This window comes from Enhydra lutris, unplaced genomic scaffold (genome assembly GCF_002288905.1).
Source record: "Enhydra lutris kenyoni isolate GAN:26980312 unplaced genomic scaffold, ASM228890v2 scaffoldscaffold31, whole genome shotgun sequence".
Classification (NCBI taxonomy): Eukaryota; Metazoa; Chordata; class Mammalia; order Carnivora; family Mustelidae; genus Enhydra; species Enhydra lutris.
The window spans coordinates 17,285,046-17,304,594 of record NW_019154115.1 but is presented as its reverse complement, the minus strand read 5'-3'; the positions used below and the strand labels follow the sequence as shown (position 1 = coordinate 17,304,594).

The window sequence follows — 19,549 nt, the reverse complement described above, 5'->3', positions numbered from 1 at the left end:
CTTTTTAAATTTTATTTATTTATTTGTCAGAGAGAGAGCACAGGCAGGGGAGTAGCAGTCAAAGCAGCCAGAGGGAGAAGCAGGATCCCCACTGAGCAGAAAGCCCAATGTGGGACTCAATCCCGGGACCCCAGGATCATGACCTGATGCTTTATCGACTGAGCTGAGCCACCCAGGTGTCCCTCACACGCATTTGTTCTAATGGCACTACACACATGAACTATAAAATAATTACAAGCCAAAGCAAGAAGGCCTGACCTTCAAGAGGGGAAAAAAAATTGTAATGCACCTTAATGAAGGAGGGAAGTCACAGCTAATAATGAAAACACCAAAGTAGAAATGACTGATCCTAAATGTCAACAAAAAATTTTCTTTCAGAAGAAAAATGATTGAAGCTTACTCAGTAAGAATGGAAAAAACACTCTGAAAACTTGAACTCTAGTTCCATCTCTGCTGCAAATGAGCTTTGTAATTCAGAGAAAGCTACTTTATCTTTGCTTACCTAGGTGCCTTCATTTGTACAAGATTATAATAATACTGGCCTAATCTCTTTCATAGAGCTACTACTTTTAAAACTGTAAAAAGCTATTTAAATATAAGGTATTATTGGGGCGCCTGGATGGCTCACTTGTTAAGCCTCTGCATTTGGCTCAGGTCATGGTCCTAGCGTCTTGAGGTCAAGCCCCCCATCTGGCTCCCTGCTTGGCTGGAAGCCTGTTTCTCCCTCTCCCACACCCCCTGCTTGCGTTTCTTCTCTCGCTGTGTCTCTCTCTGTCAAATAAATAAAATCTTTAAATAAATAAATAAATGGTATTATTACTATTATAAACTCTAAAGGCAAAATAGAAAGGGGGAGAAAAGATATCTGTGCCTCTCACATTCACTGCAGCATTATGTACAATAGGCAAGACACGGAAACAACCAAATGTCCACTGATGGATGAATGGATAAAGAAAATGTGGTATATATGCACAATGGAATATTATTCAGCCATAAAAATAAAGGAAATCCAGCCATTTAATTTAAAACATGGATAGAGCTTGAGGGCATTGTGCGAAATCAGAGAGAAAAAGACAAATACTGTATGATCTCACTTATATGTGGGATCTGAAAAAAAGCAAACTCATAGATACAGAGACCAAACTGATGGTTGCCAGAGGTAAATGGGTGAAGATAGTAAAAATTTTCAGTTATAAGGTAAGTAAGTCCCAGGGAAGTAATGTACAGCTGGTAACTACAGTTAACAATACTGTATTATATAGGGGCGACTGGGTGGCTCATCTGCCTTTGGTTCAGGTCATGATCCAGAGGTCCTGGGATTGAGCCCCACGTTGCACCCTCTGCTCAGCAGGGAGCCTGCTTCTCCCTCTCCCTCTGCCATTCCCCCTTGCTGCTCTCTCTCTCTCAAATAAATAAATAAATAAATAATTTTAAAAAATACTGTCTTGTATATTTAAAAGCCGTTAAGAAAGTAGATCTTAAAAGTCCTCATGACAAGAGCGCCTGGGTGGCTCAGTTGGTTATGCATCTGCCTTGGGCTCAGGTCATGATCCCAGGGTCCTGGGACCAAGCCCCATGCCCTGTAGCCATTAGACTCCCTGTTCAGTGGCGATCCTGTTTCTCCCTCTCCCCACCTCCCCAGAATAAATAAAATCTTTTAAAAACAAAAAGAAGTTCTCATGACAAACAAAAAATTTGTAACTATGTCTAAACTTATTGAGGCAATTTTTAAAAAATATATATACTTCTATATCAAATCATTATATTGTACACCTTGAACTAATATGTTATATGTTAATTACATTTCAATAAAACTGGGAAAAAGGGGGCACCAGGGTGGCTCAGTGGGTTAAGCCTCTGCCTTCAGCTCAGGTCATGATCTCAGGATCCTGGGATCAAGCCCTATGTCGGGCTCTCTGCTCAGCGGGGAGCCTGCTTCTCCCTCTCTCTCTGCCTACTGTTCTGCCTACTTGTGATCTCTCTCTCTCTGTCAAATAAAAAGATAAAATCTTTAATAAAATAAAATAAAATTGGGAAAAAAGGAAAAATGAATATGTTACAATGATAAAGTGAAGTAAGTAAAACATAATATATATTATGGTCTCACTATATAATAATTTACACAGGAAAAAATATAAGTAAACCCTCTAAAATGCTAAGAGTAGCTGTTTCTTTTTTTTTTCTTTTTTTAAAAAATGATTTTATTTATTTATTTGACAGAGAGAGAGAGAGCACAAGCAGGGGGAGTCGCAGGCAGAGGGAGAGGGAGAGGGAGAAGCAGGCTCCCCGCTGAGCAGAGAGCCTGACATGGGGATGTGGGTCTTGATCCCAGGACCCCTGGATCACAACCCAAACCAATGGCAGATGCCCAAACTGACTGAACCACCCAGGCATGCATCCCTAACAGCAGCTGTCTCTTTCTTTTCTTTTTTTTTTTTTTTAAGATTTTTTTATTTGTATATCTGACAGAGAGAGACAGCAAGAGAGGGAACAAAGGGGTAGTGGGAGAGGGAGAAGCAGGCTTCCCACTGAGCAGGGAGCCAGATGCTGAGCTTGATCCCAGAACCCTAGGATCATGACCTGAGCCGAAGGCAAACACTTAATGACTAAGCCACCCAGGCGCCAGTAGCTGTTTCTAAGTGGTGGGATAATACGTGGTCTTTTTCTAGTTGTTTACTGTATTTTCCAATTTTCTATTTGTATTTATAAAAGCAGAGAAAAAACTATTATTTTCTTTTTTAAAAGATTTTAATTTTAAGTAATCTCTATACCCAATGTGGGGCTCAAACTTACAACCCCAAGATCAAGAGTCACATGTTCTACCAACTGACCCAGCCAGGTACCCCCCAAAAAATTATCTTTTAAAATTAAATTAAGAAGAAACATAAAACCATAGAACAGTGAGTTCAGACCATTAACAGGTACAATGACTCAATTTTGTAATAATTCTACTTAACTCTTATAAATCCCACACTTTCTGTAGAAAAGGAATTTGTGGTTTCTCAATATGGTTACTCAGCTTAGTAGATAGATACATGATAGAAAAACAAAACCACAGTTGGGTTGATGTATTAAGAAAATTAATAAATAGGTATAAAAACTTTGAATTTCAAATAGGATCAAAGTATTAATGTTGCTGAGTGCTATATTACAAAGCCAAGTCTTGTCAAAAGACTTTCTTCCAGGGATGCTTGGGAGACTTAGCTGTTAAGCGTGTGCCTTCAACTTGGTTGACCTGGGTCACGATCCCAGCATCCTGGGATCAAGTCCTGCATCTGGCTCCTTGCTCAGCAGGGAGCCTGCTTCTCCCTCTACCTGCCGCTCCCCTGATTGTGCTGTCTCTCTTTGACACATAAATAAAATCTTAAAAAAAAGACTTTCTGGGGTGCCTGGGTGGTTCAGTGGGTTGAGCCTCTGCCTTCAGCTCAGGTCATGATCCTAGTATCCTGGGATCAAGCCCCGCATTGGGCTCTCTGCTCAGTGGGGAGCCTGCTTCCCCCTCTCTCTCTGACTGCCTCTCTGCTTACTTGTGATCTCTGCCTGTCAAATAAATAAATAAAATCTTTAAAAAATAAAAATAAAAATTAAATTAAAAAAAAAAAAAAGAGGGACGACTGGGTGGCTCAGTGGGTTAAGTCTCTGTCTTCGGCTTGGGTTATGATCCCAGGGTCCTGGGATTGAGCCCCACATTGGGCTCTCTGCTCAGCTGGGAGCCTGCTTCTCCCTCTCTCTCTGCTTGCCTCTCTATCTGTGATCTCTCTCTCTCTCTGTCAAATAAATAAATAAATCTTTAAAAAAAAAAAGACTTAATTCCAAAGATGAAAAAATGGTATTCTACTCTTTGTTATGATTAGGATTCTTAGTTTTTCTAACCTCAGTTTTTTTAAGCTATTCAGTAAAAACACTACTACCAAATCAATAACATGAATATATTGCTGAAAGTTCTATGTGAAGAGTATTATAAATAATCACTAAATTGGGGAAAATGAATTCTAATCCACATTTTTTTTTTTTTAAGAGACAGAGAGGTTGGGCAGGGGGTGAGGGGAAGAGGGATAGAGAATCTTAAGCAGGCTCCATGTCCAGAACAGAGCCCAACTCGAGGCTCCATCTCATAACCCTGAGATCATGACCTGAACCAAAATCAAGAGTCAGATGCTTGACCAACTGAGCCACCCAGCTACCTCCCTAATTCATAATTCTAAATCAAGTTTATGTCACTATAAAATCTTCCACTGCCAAGATTCATTTCCATCCTTACCTTTTGATCCCTCTGACAAGCAGAGAGGCCCAGGGTTGATGCACAGAGAGGCACCAGCCACCATCAAAGCCTTCCTGAAAATCTTGGTCCTGGATTCGCAGCTGGTGCCGATAAGAGTTGAATTCTAGTTCCGATCCTGCTGAATGGAAAGCCTTCTTCTGTGAGGCTGCACCTGTCTGGTCTATCCACTACACAAAAAAGAAACCAAACACACAGTTTTGTCTGACAAGGAAAGAACATGGGGTAGATATACAAAATGAGATGAATGCTTATAATGAAGAAATCATACTGGGCACAGTTTTCTTAAAGTTTATGCCATATTTATCTGAAACAAGGCCAAAAAAAGTAATAGGTTTTAAGATGATAAAGTCTGGAGTTAGTTTAGTTTTCTTAGCTTTTGACTTATTTGATCATTTATCGGGGGGAAAAAAACTAGAGTAGTAGTTTAGAGATTCCAAACAATCACTTAACTTTTAACAGTTTTAGTTTTCTCAACTATAAAATGTGGGTGTTGGACTAAGTTAATCTCTAATAATCTGTCTGTAATAAAGTTTTATGATTCTAATCAACTGCATCATATCTTAATAAAATAAACATTTATTGAATACTTGATTATGTGAAGCACATAAAAGATACAGTTCTTTCTTTCAAGGAACTTATAATCCTAGTAGAAGACAAACACATAAATAGCTATCCAAAATCTAAAGCAAAATAGAGTAAATATTACTCAGGGATAGAAGACCTTAACTGCGAATACCCAGGAAAGACTCATCCTTTATGGGGGAAATAAGTGGTTTCATAAACATGTTGGTGTTTGAACAATTTTGAGGCCCACATTCTCTGTTTTAGCTCTACTACAGTTCTAGTTTATATTACCGGTTTCTCTATTCCCACAGCCACTTTCCTAAATTAATCTCTTATACTTCTATAATACTATTATAGACCCTAGTAACTGGTCTCCTCATCTGCTGCCCTACCACTGTTATAACATTAACCTGGCTCCTCATTATCTCCCCACTGCACTACTGCAATAACCTTCTTAGGAATTTCCTTGCTTCTAGTCTTACTCCTCTCTCCAATCTGTTTTCTATACAGGCACGGAAGTCATGCTAATCTTCTGCTAAAATTCTTTAATGACTTCCCTTTGCCGACTATGGAATAAAATCAGACTCCTCAGCATGAGATATAAAGGCTTTTATGGTAAGATGATGTCTATTGTACTGGGTTGAGTGGTAAGCCCCCTAACACTTATGTCTATCCAGAACCTGTAAAAGTGACCTTATTTGGGAACAGTCTTTGCGGATGCAATTAAATTAAGATAAGGTCATGCTAGGTTAGGTTCAACCCCAAATCCAATGACTGGTGCCTTTATAAAATGGAAGAACAAGGTCTCCTGGGTGGCTCGGTCAGTTAAGCGGCTGCCTTCGGCTCAGGTCATGATCCCAGGGTCCTGGGTTTGAGCCCCGCATCGGGCTCTCTGCTGAGCAGAGAGCCTGCTTCTCCCTCTCCCTCTGCCTGCTGCTCTGCCTACTTGTGCTCTCTCTCTCTGTCAAATAAATTTTTAAAAAATTATTATAAAATGGAAGAACACTTAGAGAAAAAAACATACAGGGAATAAGGCCGTGTGAAGATGAAGGCAGACATCAGAATGATGCAGCTACAAACCAAGGGACACTCAGGGCCACGAGAAGCTTAAAGAGGCAAGGAAGCGTTTGGAGGAAGTGTGTGGCCCTGCCAATACCTTGGTTTTGGTTATGGAACTGTGAGAAAATAAATTTCTGTTGTTTTAACCCAACTAATTGTGATACTTTGTTATAGTTGCCCTAGGAAACTAATACACCTACTAGTCCATCTTTTTTTTTTTTTTTTCATCTTAACTTTTATACTTAATTACTTCTGGTTCTAACAAATCTACAATGCTCCTAAGCTGCTGAGCCTTTGGTACATGTTGTACCTTCTACCTGGAATTTCCTCCTTAGATTCATCTCATTGGAAATTGTTATTCATCCTTTAAGTCTTCTCTCAAACACTATTTCTCTGGTGACTCCTCTAGTGCATTTATGAACTCTTTCTTGAAGTTCTACTCTATGCACATGTGTCTGTCATTGCAATTATCTTTTTTAATTGAAGTACAACTAACATATGCAACTATTTTAAGGAATTCAAATTATAGCTTCCCTATAAAAGCCTCTTTTATTCTCAACTGGAAGTACTGTTTCCCTCCCCTGGGTTTCCACCATACTTTATTTAAATTTCTGTTAGTATTAGAGCTGCTTATGTAATCTTTTCCCCTATTATGAGGGGAATCTATGAGTTTCTTGAGGATAGAAGCCGTGTAACAGTTTATCACTTACTACTATGCTTGCACATAGCAGATGCTCAATGTACGATGGAAAAAGTGAATGACAACAATAAACGTTTTAATTTAAAATACCATTCCATGGGATTACCCATATTCAATAAAAGGCAGAGAAAGAACATTAACAAAAAGACCATGAGGTTATTGTCTAAATATCTTACTTTTAAAAACCCTCTCTTTGAAAATACTAGGAAGGTAATACAGGTCAACTTGTTAGAAGTGCTGAAAAAATTGGAAAAAACTCGGGCCAGAAAATAAGGTTGGTGGGTGTGTTCAAAGAGCAAATTAGTATCTAAAGCCTATGAAACAGGCACACTTGAAAGGAGAAATATAAGGGCCCAAACTTCTCTCATTACCATCTAGAGAAAAGGATCACTAACCTGGGGAGGGGACTGGTAGAGGTTGGGATTCACCAGAACTCCCAAAGGCTCATCAGAAGATCTATTCAATTTGGTCAATGGTTGATTCAAGGTTCCATTGGCAATTGCCTGTATTGTCTCATCTAGTCTGTGATAACAAACCAAAGGATGCAATAATTGGTAATATTCTTTGCTCAGAATATCCTTACTTACCACAACATAAAATCCTTCAACAATGATACAATTTGAAATTCAAAGAGCGGTCCATGGATGATCTTCCCTATCCCCACCACCAACTTCCTTCTCTTCACTCCAAGAACCCTAAGGAATATGAGTTAGTAAAAGTTCTAGAATATTAAGAAAATAGGTAGGGCATACTACAATCATTCATCTGTGTAACAAGATCACTAAAATTGCCAAGATGAGAAAACATGCCTAGAAATAGTCTGACCCACAGATGAGTATTCAATAACAACCTATTTACACATTCAATTACTCCTCTGCCCACTCAGAAGTTCCTGTCTACTTCTCCATGTTGATCTGGATTCTATCCTTGCTTCGAGGCCCAGAAGTTCTAATGAGGCACTCTACTGGCCCAGCACAAAAGTTCTTACTCCTTTTTCTGAAGTCCTATTAATACCTACTAATTAAACAGTCACGGAACCTGCCTCCTTAGCGCAGTAGGCAGCGGGTCAGTCTCATAAACAGTCACGGCATACATCCCATGTTATCCTTAGCCTATGGTGTTTGTTATTTATTTTAGCTCTAAACTCACAAAAGAATGTGATCATTATTCATTTAAAGACTGTAGAACTGGGATGCCTGGGTGGCTCAGTGGGTTAAGCCTCTGCCTTTGGCTCAGGTCATGGTCTCAGGGTCCCGCATGGGGCTCTCCGCTCAGCGGGGACAGAGCCCTGCATGGGGCTCTCTGCTCAGCGGGGAGCCTGCTTCCTCCTCTCTCTCTCTGCCTACTTGTGATCTCTGTCTGCCAAATTAATAAATTAAAGTCTTAAAAAAAAAAAAGACGGTAGAACTAATCTTACTGGTTAGTAATAGATCATGGGTCCTGCAGGAACCGTAACTTATTCTTCTTGATATCTCTATGTTACTTGCTGCTGTACTCCATGTCCTTGCCAAATGCTTTAGAAATGTTTGTGGATAATGATAATTGTGAGGCACAACACAATGAAAAGCTTTTACCAGTAGGAAAGGTCAATTAAATACAATTTAATTTAATACGATTAAAGAGATATTTGTTAGGAACCTCGGATATCCAAGGCAACTTAAAAGTGTGGAGGGGTGCCTGGGCAGCTCTGTCGGTTAAGCATTGGATTCTTTTTTTTTTTTTTTTTTAAAGATTTTATTTATTTATTTGAGAGAGAGACAGTGAGAGAGAGCATGAGCGAGGAGAAGGTCAGAGAGAGAAGCAGACTCCCCGTGGAGCCGGGAGTCCGATGCGGGACTCGATCCCGGGACTCCAGGATCATGACCTGAGCCGAAGGCAGTTGTCCAACCAACTGAGTCACCCAGGCGTCCCTAAGCATTGGATTCTTGATCTCAGCTCAGGTGTTAACCTCAGGGTCCTCAGAGTCATGTGTTCCAGCCCCACATTGAGACCAGCATGGAGCCTACTTAAGAAGAAAAGAAAGTGTGGAGGACATGGTTCTTGCCTTCAAGAAGCTCTGAATCTAAACGGCAGGTTTAAAACAGCTATGAAGATGATGAACAAAAACATGGAAGGATGTAGCTATTATACTATGATACAGTTATTGCAATTATTGCTATTATCATCCCACCTGTTGTACCTAATAGGCAGGTATTTCAAAAGCAAACATTGGGGGAGAAATTTCCAAACCAAGGAAAAAGCAGAGACATAGGCATGAAGCAAAAAGAAAAGAAAAATAAGAATTTTTTAGGGAAAAGATGAGTCTAAATAAAATAAGAGGTGGGGAGACAGTGTGATCTGAAGGAAGGAAATAGATTTGAGATATAACAAATGGGAAGTATATCTACAACTCTAGAATCTATAAAAGAAGTAATACAAATAAAAAAAAAAGAAGTAATATAAATAGCTAATCAACACATTTTTAGAATGTTCAGAATTACCAGCATATAACCAAAGCAAAGAAATGTGAATTAAAATTCTGATGAAATAAATACGATTTTTCATGTGTCAGAAGAGCAAATATTTTTTTTAAATGTTGAGAAAGGGATGAGGAAATTAGCATCTTGCTATCAGGTTATAGATGACAGGTCAAAAAGTATGCATAATATAAGATACGGTTTGAGATACTGTCCAATTTCACTTCTAAAAGGCTGTGCCACTTTTCATTGAACATAAAAATAATTTTATTATTATAAAGGGAATTCATAACTGGAAAATAAAAATTAATGGGAAAAAATTAAAAATTCTTAAACCCATCACCCAAAAATATTTTTCTTTTTATCTACGTATCAAGTAAGTAATTGGTGAGAATGAATATTTATTTTGAAGTTAGTGTAGAATTTCTTTTATGGAGAGAATAACCTTTGCTTAGGAAACTTCTATGATGGATTTTCCAGATCTTAAAAAGAAGGCCAAGGATTGGACCTTGTGGCAAGCATTACTGTGTTTACCAATACCTACTTGTGTGTGTGTTTGAGAGAGACAGTGGGGGAGCACAGAGAAAGAAAGAGAAAGAGGGGGCAAGGGAAAGAGAGGGAAGGAAGGGAAGGAAGGAGGGAAGGAAGACAGACACCCATGCCATTTGCAAAACAGAAAGCAGAGAGTGAGATCCTTTCTTTTCAGTGCTATGCTGGAGCCAATACCATATCTCTGAACTCCACATTCAGAAACTTCATGTTGGTAACTTGAAATTGGCCATGATGGAAATTTTTTCATTAAACTTTTTTTTTTTAGAGCAGTTTTAAGTTCATAGGAAAACTGAACAGAAGGTTTACACATTTCTCATATACTCTTTGCCGCCACACATCCATAATTTCCCCCATGATCAACCATTCCTCACTTAAGTGGTACATTTGTTAAAATTAAGCAGCCTACACTGACACATCATTATCACCCAAAATCCATACTTTACATTAGGGTTCACTCTTGGCATTGAGGCTGTACTATTTTAATAGTCCCATCCACAGCAAAAGAGCATCTCGATTTTCCTACATTCACAGATTATGCAATATTTTATATATATATATGTATTTTTTATTTCAGCCAATTTAATGATGTATTATGTTTTAAAATTTGCTTTTCCCTTTTAACTAGTTGAGCATTTTATATTTTTCTTCTTTTTTTAAAAAAATTTTTATTTATCTGGGGGGTGCCTGGGTGGCTCAGTGGGTTAAAGCCTCTGCCTTCGGCCCAGGTCATGATCCCAGGGTCCTGGGATCGAGCCCCACATCGGGCTCTCTGCTCAGCAGGGAGCCTGCTTCCTCTTTTCTCTGCCTGCCTCTCTGCCTACTTGTGATCTCTGTCAAATAAATAAATAAAATCTTTTAAAAAAAAATTTTTATTTATCTGACAGAGAGAGAAAGTGAGAGAAGGAACACAAACAGGGGGAGTGGGAGATGGGAAAGCAGGCCTCCCGAGGAGCAGGGAGCCAGATGCTGGGCTCCATTCCAGGACCTCAGGATCATGACCTGAGCTGAAGGCAGACACTTAATAACTGAGCCACGCAGGCGCCCCTAGTTGAGCATTTTTTTTTTTTAAATGTCTATAGGCTATTTGCTTCACCTGTAAATCGTCCTTAACCTTTGCTCATTTTTCTACTGGATTGTTTTCTGTGTTTCTTCTAATTTGCAGGAAGTCTCTATTATTATTTATTTAGATAATTTAGATATTTATTTAAATATCTATTTATTAGATATTCCTCTTTTGACTTAAAAATGTTTATAGTATTCTCTCAGTTTGGTAGAATTTTTTTACTTTATTAAAAATATCTTGGGGCACCTGGGTGGTTCAGTTGGTTAAGTGGCTGCCTTCAGCTCAGGTCATGATCTCAGGGTTCTGGGATTGAGCCCCAGGTCGAGCTCCCTGCTCAGGGCAAGTCTGCTTCTCCCTCTCCACCTCTGCCTCTCTCTATTTCTTTCTAATCTTTTTATCTCTTCTACATTTAACTATTTAATCAAACTTATTATCGCAGTATGGTTAGAGATACAGAGCTAATGTAGATTTTTTCCAAGTCGGTGCCCAATCATCCCATCATATATTTAACCCTTTTCTTACTATTTAGAAATGCTACCTGGTTCAGGGGCACCCAGGTGGCTCAGTCAGTTAAGCGTCCGACTCTTGATTTTGGCTTCGGTCATGATCTCAGGGTGGTGGGATGGAGCTCCATGTCAGGCTCTGTGTTCAGCAGGGAATTTGCCTGAGATTCTCTCCCTCTTCCTGTCCCTCTGCCCCTACCCTGACTTGTGCACATGCGTGCACTCTCTCTAATAAATAAATCTTTTTTTTTTTTTTTTTTAGAAAGGAGAAACGCTAACTGTTTCAATTACTAATTTATACATGTGTGGACACAAGCACACATAATTCAAGATTGTTTCTGGATTCCTTTACACTTCATTGATCTTCTCCATGCCCAAACTGTATCTCACTGTTTAAAAAAGTTTATCAAACTACAGCAATTTTCTAGAAGACAAGTTCCCCTCACTGTTCATTTTCAAAATTGTCTTAGCTACTCTTTTTTTTTTTTTAAGATTTTATTTATTTATGAGAGAGAGATATCACAAGTAGGCAGAGAGGCAGGCAGAGAGAGAACGGGTGGGGAAGCAAGCTCCCCGCTGAGCAGCGAGCCCGATGCGGGGCTCGATCCCAGGACCCTGGGATCACGACCCGAGCCGAAGGCAGAGGCCCTAACCCCCTGGGCCACCCAGGCGCCCCTGTCTTAGCTACTCTTACAATGATTCCAAATGAATACATAAGTATTTTTAAAGATTTATTTATTTATTTATTTGACAGACAGAGATCACAAGTAGGCAGAGAGGCAGGCAGAGAGAGAGAGGAAGGGAAGCAGGCTCCCTGCTGAGCAGAAAGCCCGATGCGGGGTTCAATCGATCCCAGGACTCCCAGGGATCATGACCTGAGCCGAAGGCAGAGGCTTTAACCCACTGAACAACCCAGGTGCCCTGCAAATGAATATATTATTTTTAAAATCAACAAAAATAGAGGTGTCTGGGTGGCTCAGTCATTTAAGCATCTACCTTCGGTTCAGGTCATGATCCCAGGGTCCTGGGATTGAGCCCCATGTCAGGCTCCCTGCTCAGTAGGGGAGTCTGCTTCTCCCTCTCCTTCCATCCCTGCCCTTGCTCATGCTCGCTCTCTCTCTTCTCTCAAATAAAATAATTTTATTTTTTTTAATTTAATTAAATTAATTAAAATTAATTTAATTAAAAAATAAAATAAAATAAAACAAAATAAACAAATAACAGATCCATGACAGGGGGGAAGTCCTCTACAGTCAAACTGCCCCCTCCCAAACCCTTTCTGGTGCTGCCCACTTACCTGCTGTGATACTCTGCTAGTGGATTTTCATCCTCCACGATCTTCCTGCCTGCAAAGTCAATGGTGATTTTCTTAGAGAGCCGAGACATATGTCGAAATTCTCTCAGCTCTTCCTCTCGCTTTTGCAGAGTCTCCCGCTCAATTTTAGACAACCACTGGTTAGAATCACTGGCAAAGTAATCTGACTCATCATCAATGACTTGGGTCCTTCGAGTGCTAAGGAGGTAAAAAACAGAACACATGTCAACTGGGTCACCTGTTGATAAAACAGGGACTTGATATCCTGAGATTATTACCTCAAATATAGATGCCCAAAAAAGTTCCAAAATCAGGTCAAGCTCTGCTTGGTTCCCAGCTTCTTCATATTATCTTATCCCCATTGCAGTCTCAGCTCAGCTCCTGAAACTAATCTCACTCTCAGGCAGAAAAAGACACAGCATATAACGCATTATCCTTCTGCCTTTTTTTTTTTTTAAACTGGTCCAGCCATAACTGAGCTTCCACCAGGTTTTGCTACATCTGAATTCATGTCTCAGCAGCTTACTCAATATCCTAGCCCCTCTACTACTGGGACCTAGTCTATTCTTGCTAGGCCCAACTGCTGTCCTTTCCCTTAGAAACTAAGGAGCGCTATCCTGGACTGTTTAAGTCCTATGGCTTACTTTTTTTTTTTTTTTTCTTTTTTAAAGATTTTATTTATTTATTTGACAGACAGAGATCACAAGTAGGGGGGGTGGGGGAGGAAGCAGACTCCCCGCTGAGCAGAGAGGCCTATGCGGTGCTCGATCCCAGGACCCTGGGATCATGACCTGAGCCGAAGGCAGGAGCTTTAATCCACTGAGCCACGCAGGCGCCCCATTATGGCTTACTCTTAGGACATCCTACCACTCTACTACTATAAGCCAGTTTCTACCCCCTGCCCCCCAAAACCTATCTCCAGTCCCTCACTAAAACACTAAAACACTGGTCAAATTCTAAGATATGGCCTCAGGCCTATTCCTAAGATCATACTGACAAAGAAACTGAGAACTAGAAGGAATTTTGATGACCCAACACTCTCATTCTATAGATAATGAGCCTGGGGCTCAAAGAAGTTAAGTGACTACTCAGAATGAACAAATCCAGTCACAACTGACTTTGTGCTTAATATACAAAGTGACATAATACACACAGTGATGCCTGTGATATACACAGGCATAGGGAAATACTGAATTTAGATTCATATATCGATTTCAATTTTTCAGGACACAGCTGGAATTCTACAAGTTTTAAAGTAGACTGAGACGGGGAGGTTTCAGAGGGCTCAGGAGAAAACTGGTCCTACATGTGAACCTAAATAATGAAACTGGTACCCTGGAACACATGAGAAAAGGGGGCATTAGCAGGGAGAGACCCCTTTCTAGTTCCATTTACCTAGAAATGTACTCCATTGCCAATTCTATTTCTAATGATAGAATTTTATTGAGTAGGGACAGAAGTGATATTTAAAGGATTAAGAGTAAATATGAGTTAAAAACCTTTGCGATGAGGGCACCTGGCTGGCTCAGTGGGTTGTGCCTCTGCCTTCGGCTCAGGTCATGGTATCAGGGCCCTGGGATGGAGTCCAGCATCAGGCTCTCTGCTCAGCAGGGAGCCTGCTCCACCACCACCCCCCCACTCCGCCTCTCAGCCTACTTGTGATCTCTGTCAAATAAATAAATAAAATCTTGAAAACAAACAAACAAAAAAAAAAACCTTTGTTATGGGCTTACTTAAGAAATAGCTTTCCAAGATATATCTCAGATTTACAGCAAATGGTTTGGAAGGAGTAAGCGTGTCTAACTAAAGGATTATAATGCCCGGAATAGACTCCCAGGTTAGGAACAATAAGTAAAAGATTCAGGGTTCTCCAAGGACCCTCATAGATTTTCACACAGCCATTTGAAAAATGAGTGTATAAGTCCTATTTAAACAATTTTACCACTGGCTCTGAATACATATTTTGTTCAAAAGAAGAAAAACGTGTAAGAAATAAAAAACAGAATTAACAAATCAATAAAACTGTCTCCTAAACAAAAGTTGATGGGCTAAATGACAAACGTGTAGGAGTGTAAAAGCCAATTTAGGGACATTTTAATATAGTGATCATTAAGTCAGAAAACAAACTGAGCATCAAAGGGAAGGTAGGGTAAATCATGCCTTTCCATGATATGCCACTACCTACACTCTTCCAGAGGCAATTTCTTACAGCAGTCTACACAGGGTAAGCACTCTAACATATGCCGACTGGCTACAAGTGGAACAACTCGGGAATTCTGTCAACCCAAATCAACTTTCTGGGGGTATACCAGCATCTGCCAAAAATTTTAAGAAATGTTACAGGGTAAGATCCTCTTGGTGGGAGCCTATCTCATTCAAACATGAATTCAAAAACAAGATGTAGGCCATGTTATGCAGCAGAACTCTTCTTTTACTGTGAATCTTTCATACTCCACCCTAGAAATGTACCAAGTGGCAGAATAAATGTTTTAATGGCCAGAATTTGTAGACCAGTCTATTGCTTAGGATTTGTTATTCAAACCATATCATACCTAGTTCTGTCAAATTCTAACAGTTTGTCTTTGTGCTTAATAGCCTTCTCTAGACCAGACTTAATTCGCGATTCTTGATGAGGAAGAAGGTCCTTGGTAGAGATGTCCACTTTTCCAGAATTCTCCATCCCTGAAATTCAATAAGGAAACCAAACGGTGTCAGCCTATAATATATTATATTAGTTGTATCACTGGGCAGCAAAGAACAAAGAATCAGAAGATCTGGCTCTGCTCCAGACGGCTGACAGTCTTAACTTCAATGAAAAACAAACACACAGGCCAAGCTTTACTTATCAAGCATCAAGCATGGCTTGAAACCAAATCAGTTCTCAGTATATAATAGGATCTCTTTCTTCCCATATGGAAGTTTGGATCACTAAGGGTACCAAACTGTTACACAATATAAAAATGCATTATAAATGAAAAGCTGACTATAATCTTTAAACATACTTTCACATAGCAAAACTAAAAACTAAATAATGGAAGACAAGAGTAGAAATTGCAGGAAAGGGATAGAAATGAATGCTGAAAACTCATCAGATGCTAAGCCACTTAATATATTACATTATTTAATTCTCCCAATAACTGTGTAAGACAATTTATATTATGTGTACAGAAAAAGAAACTGAAGTTCAGAGACAATAATAAACTTATTGAGTCACTCAGGTAGAAATTAGAGGATGGAAACAAAATTTAAACTTAGGTCTAATGAGCCCAAATTTATTCCTTGGCCCATGTGTCATCTCCTGTGTGAAAGCAAACCAAAAGTCTATATATCCCAGAAAAGACAGCCATCAATTATGATAAAACCAAGACCTAAGATGTGTTAGGAAAATGAGGCTATATAAAGGTTGACCTTTCTCTTTATTCAAACTCCAGGACTGTTCAAGGTCTTGTCAAAACTCTCTTTTAAGGTTAGAGAGAGATTCTTGAGTTCTGAATATAAGAAAAAAACTTAGAACTACCTTTTCTTATAATAATGACCTTAAAGCAATCCTAACTGAAAAGGTATGGAGACATATTCAACTTCTTTAATAAAAATTTTTTTAAAAAGATTTTATTTAGGAGAGGATTCAAGATGGCAAGATGGCGAGGGAGTAGCAGACTAAGATGACATCAGGTCGCAGGAGTTCAGTTAGATAGTTATCAAACCATTCCGAACACCTACAAATCCAACAGGAGATTGAAGAAGAGCAGCAATTCCAGAAACAGAAAATAGACCACTTTCTGAAAGAAAATTTTTCTTACATTAAATTATTTTGGTATAGATAAAAAATACTTCTATTTATTCATTTGAGAGAGAGAAAGAGAGACATAGAGAGCACAAGCAGGGGGAGAGGCAGAGGGAGAGGGAGAAGCAGGCTCCCAGCTGAGCCAGAAGCCCAACATGGGGCTCCATCCCAGAACCCAGAGATCATGACTTGAGCCGAAGTAGACACCCATCTATCCGAGCCACCTAGGTACTCCTTCGAGAAAAAAATTTTAAGTATAGAGATAAAAATATTTGAAATACCAAAATTCAATAGTGACAGGTTTTAGTCACTATACAGTTACAGATTGGTATATTTTGGCAAAGTAACATGGCAAATACATTTTAAGTGTCAAAAATGATCATATTAGGGGTGCCTGGGTGACTCAGTGGTTTAAGCCTCTGCCTTCGCCTCAGGTCATGATCTCAGGGTCCTGGGATTGAGCCCCACATTGGGCTCTCTGCTCCGCAGGGATTCTGCTTCCCCCTCTCTCTCTCTGCCTGCCTCTCTGCCTACTTGTGATCCCTCTCTCTGTCAAATAAATAAACAAAATCTTTTTAAAAAATGATCAAATTAAAGACAAATACCATATGATTTCACTAATATGTGGTATCTAAAAAAGAAAACAAACAAAAGCAGAAATAGACCCATAAATACAGAGAAAAACTGGTGGTTGCCAGAGGGAAGGGATTGGAGAGATGGGCAAAAATGGATGAAGGGGAATGGGAGGTACAGGCTTCTAGGTATGGAATGATTTAAGTCACAGGGATAAAAGCTACAGGATAGGGAATATAGTCAATGGTGGTTTTGTTTTTATTTTTATTTTTATTTTTTTTAAAGATTTTATTTATTTATTTGACAGACAGAGATCACAAGTAGACAGAGAGGCAGGCAGAGAGAGATTGGGAAGCAGGCTCCCTGCTGAGCAGAGAGCCCGATGCAGGACTCGATCCCAGGACCCTGAGATCATGACCTGAGCCGAAGGCAGCAGCTTAACCCACTAAGCCACCCAGGCACCCTTGTTTTTATTTTTTTTAAAGATTCTATTTATTTGACAGAGAGAACATGAGTGGGATGAGGGACAGATGAGGAAGCATAATCCCTGCCGAGCATGGAGCCCAATGCAGGACTCAATCCCAGAAGTCTGGGATCATGACCTGAGCCAAAGGCACATGCCCAAACAACTAAGATACCAGGGGCCCCTAGTCAATGGTAAATATTTTAATAGCATCATATGGTGACAGATGGTAGTAACTATACTAGTGGTGAGCACCTCATAACACACACAACTGTCAGTCACTATGTTGTATACCTGAAACATTACATTGCATGTCAATTATACTTCTATTTTTTAAATCATATTCTTAAAAAATTCTGAAAAAAAATTTTTTTAAAGATTTTATTTATTTATTTGACAAACAGAGATCACAAGTAGGCAGGGAGATAGAGAGGAGGAAGTAGGCTCCCCGCTAAACAGAGAGCCCGATGCGGGGTTTGATCCCAGGACCCTGGGATCATGACCTGAGCCGAAGGCAGAGGCTTTAAATCACTGAGCCACCCAGGTGCCCCTTAAAATTTTTTTTTAATTTTAATTTTTGAAAAAAATTTTAAGAGAGGGAGAGAAGGGTAAGAGGCAGAGGGAGAGTGAGAATCTTAAGCAGGCTCAATCTCCAATGCAGAGCCTGTTGCAAGGCTCAGTCTCACAAACCTGGGATCATGACATGAGCCAAAATCAAGAATTAGACACCTAACAGATTGAGCCACCCAGGTATCCCTAAAGAATCATATTCTTTGTGGGGCCTTGCTGGCTCAGTCAGTGAAACATGCAACTCCTGATCTCAGGGTTGTGAGTTCAAGCCTCATGTAGGGTGTAGAGACTACTAAAAAAAAAAAAAAAAAAAATGATGGGCACCTCGGTTGCTCGGTGGGTTAAGCCTCTGCCTTCAGCTCAGGTCATAATCTCAGGGTCCTGGGACAGAGCCCTGAATCAGGCTCTCTGCTCAGCAGGGAGCCTGCTTCCCCACCCGCTCTCTCTCTGCCTGCCTCTCTGCCTACTTGTGATATCTCTCTTTCTCTCTGTTTGTGTCAAATAAATAAAATCTTTAAAAAAAAAAAAAAGAAACTAATTATAAACTACTAAATGAAAAAAAGGAAAACATAAAATTCTATATATATTATGATCATTACTTTATAATACCAATCAATCAATCTTTATTTAAAAAAAAAATGGGGGAACCTAAGTGGCTCAGTCAGTAAAGTAATTGACTCTTGATTTCAGCTCAGGTCATGATCTCAGAGTACTGGGATCAAGCCCCGTGTTGGGTTTCATGCTCAAGGGGGAGTCTATTTGAGATTCTCTCTCCCTCTCACTGTCCTCCCCACCCCCAGCTTGTGTGTGCGAGCTCTCTCTAAAATAAGTAAATCTTAAAAAAAAAAAAAATTAACTAAAGCAAAAACAAAAATTGCATAGATGTACATTTAAAAATAAAATCTTGGGGCGCCTGGGTGGCTTAGTCAGTTAAGCACCTGTCTTCCACTGTAGTCATGATCTCAGGGTTCTGGGATCAAGCTCCACCTGCAGCTATCCCTCCTCCTTTGCCCCTCCACCCACTCCTGCTCTTTCTTTCTCAAATAAATAAAATCTCTAAAACAAATAAATAAGTATGTAAAATTTTACAAAATTAAAAAATATATATTTTTTTAAGTTTTTAATTTAAGTAATCTCTACACCCAACATGGGGCTCAAACTCACAACCCTGAGTCAAGAGTCGCATGCTCCACCAAATGAATGAGCCAGGTGCCCAGTCCTGAACTATTTTTATTATGTGTTTTACAACTATAGAAGACTTAGAAAAGAGCTGGAAAAAAAAAAGTAGACTTCTGTATAACTTTCAGTTAGCTTCCCTTAATGTTAATACCTTATCTTACATAACTATAGTATATTTATCCAAAGAAATTAACATTAGTACAATACTATTAACTAAATTACAGTCTTTATTTGGATGCCAACGTTTTTGCCATTAATGTAATTTTCCTGCTCTGGAATCAAATTCAGAATTCCACATTGTAGAATAGCTGTCATGACTCCTCATTGTCCTCTAATTTGTGACAATTCTTCAGCCTTTCCTGGTTTTTCATGACCTTGCAAACCTTCTATTCTTAAACTTTTCATTCAACAATTTTAGTATCCATTAGTGGATCTTGCCCATGGCAATTACTACTACTGTGGTATTCTAAATGGTGATTTTCTATA

General features: G+C 39.4%; 1 protein-coding gene across 3 annotated transcripts in view; it reads right to left on the bottom strand.

Annotated features, from left to right (window-relative positions):
* Positions 1-19,549, bottom strand: part of LOC111153229 (thyroid hormone receptor interactor 4) — a 67,686-nt gene that overhangs the window by 28,071 nt on the left and 20,066 nt on the right. For all 3 annotated transcript variants that reach the window (XM_022512124.1, XM_022512125.1, XM_022512126.1), the window contains exons 6-9: positions 15,047-15,176; positions 12,477-12,692; positions 7,001-7,127; positions 4,262-4,449 (exon numbers count right to left, since the gene is read on the bottom strand). In XM_022512124.1, the coding sequence (XP_022367832.1) occupies positions 4,262-4,449; positions 7,001-7,127; positions 12,477-12,692; positions 15,047-15,176 (661 nt within the window). The remainder of the gene's footprint in view (positions 1-4,261; positions 4,450-7,000; positions 7,128-12,476; positions 12,693-15,046; positions 15,177-19,549) is intronic.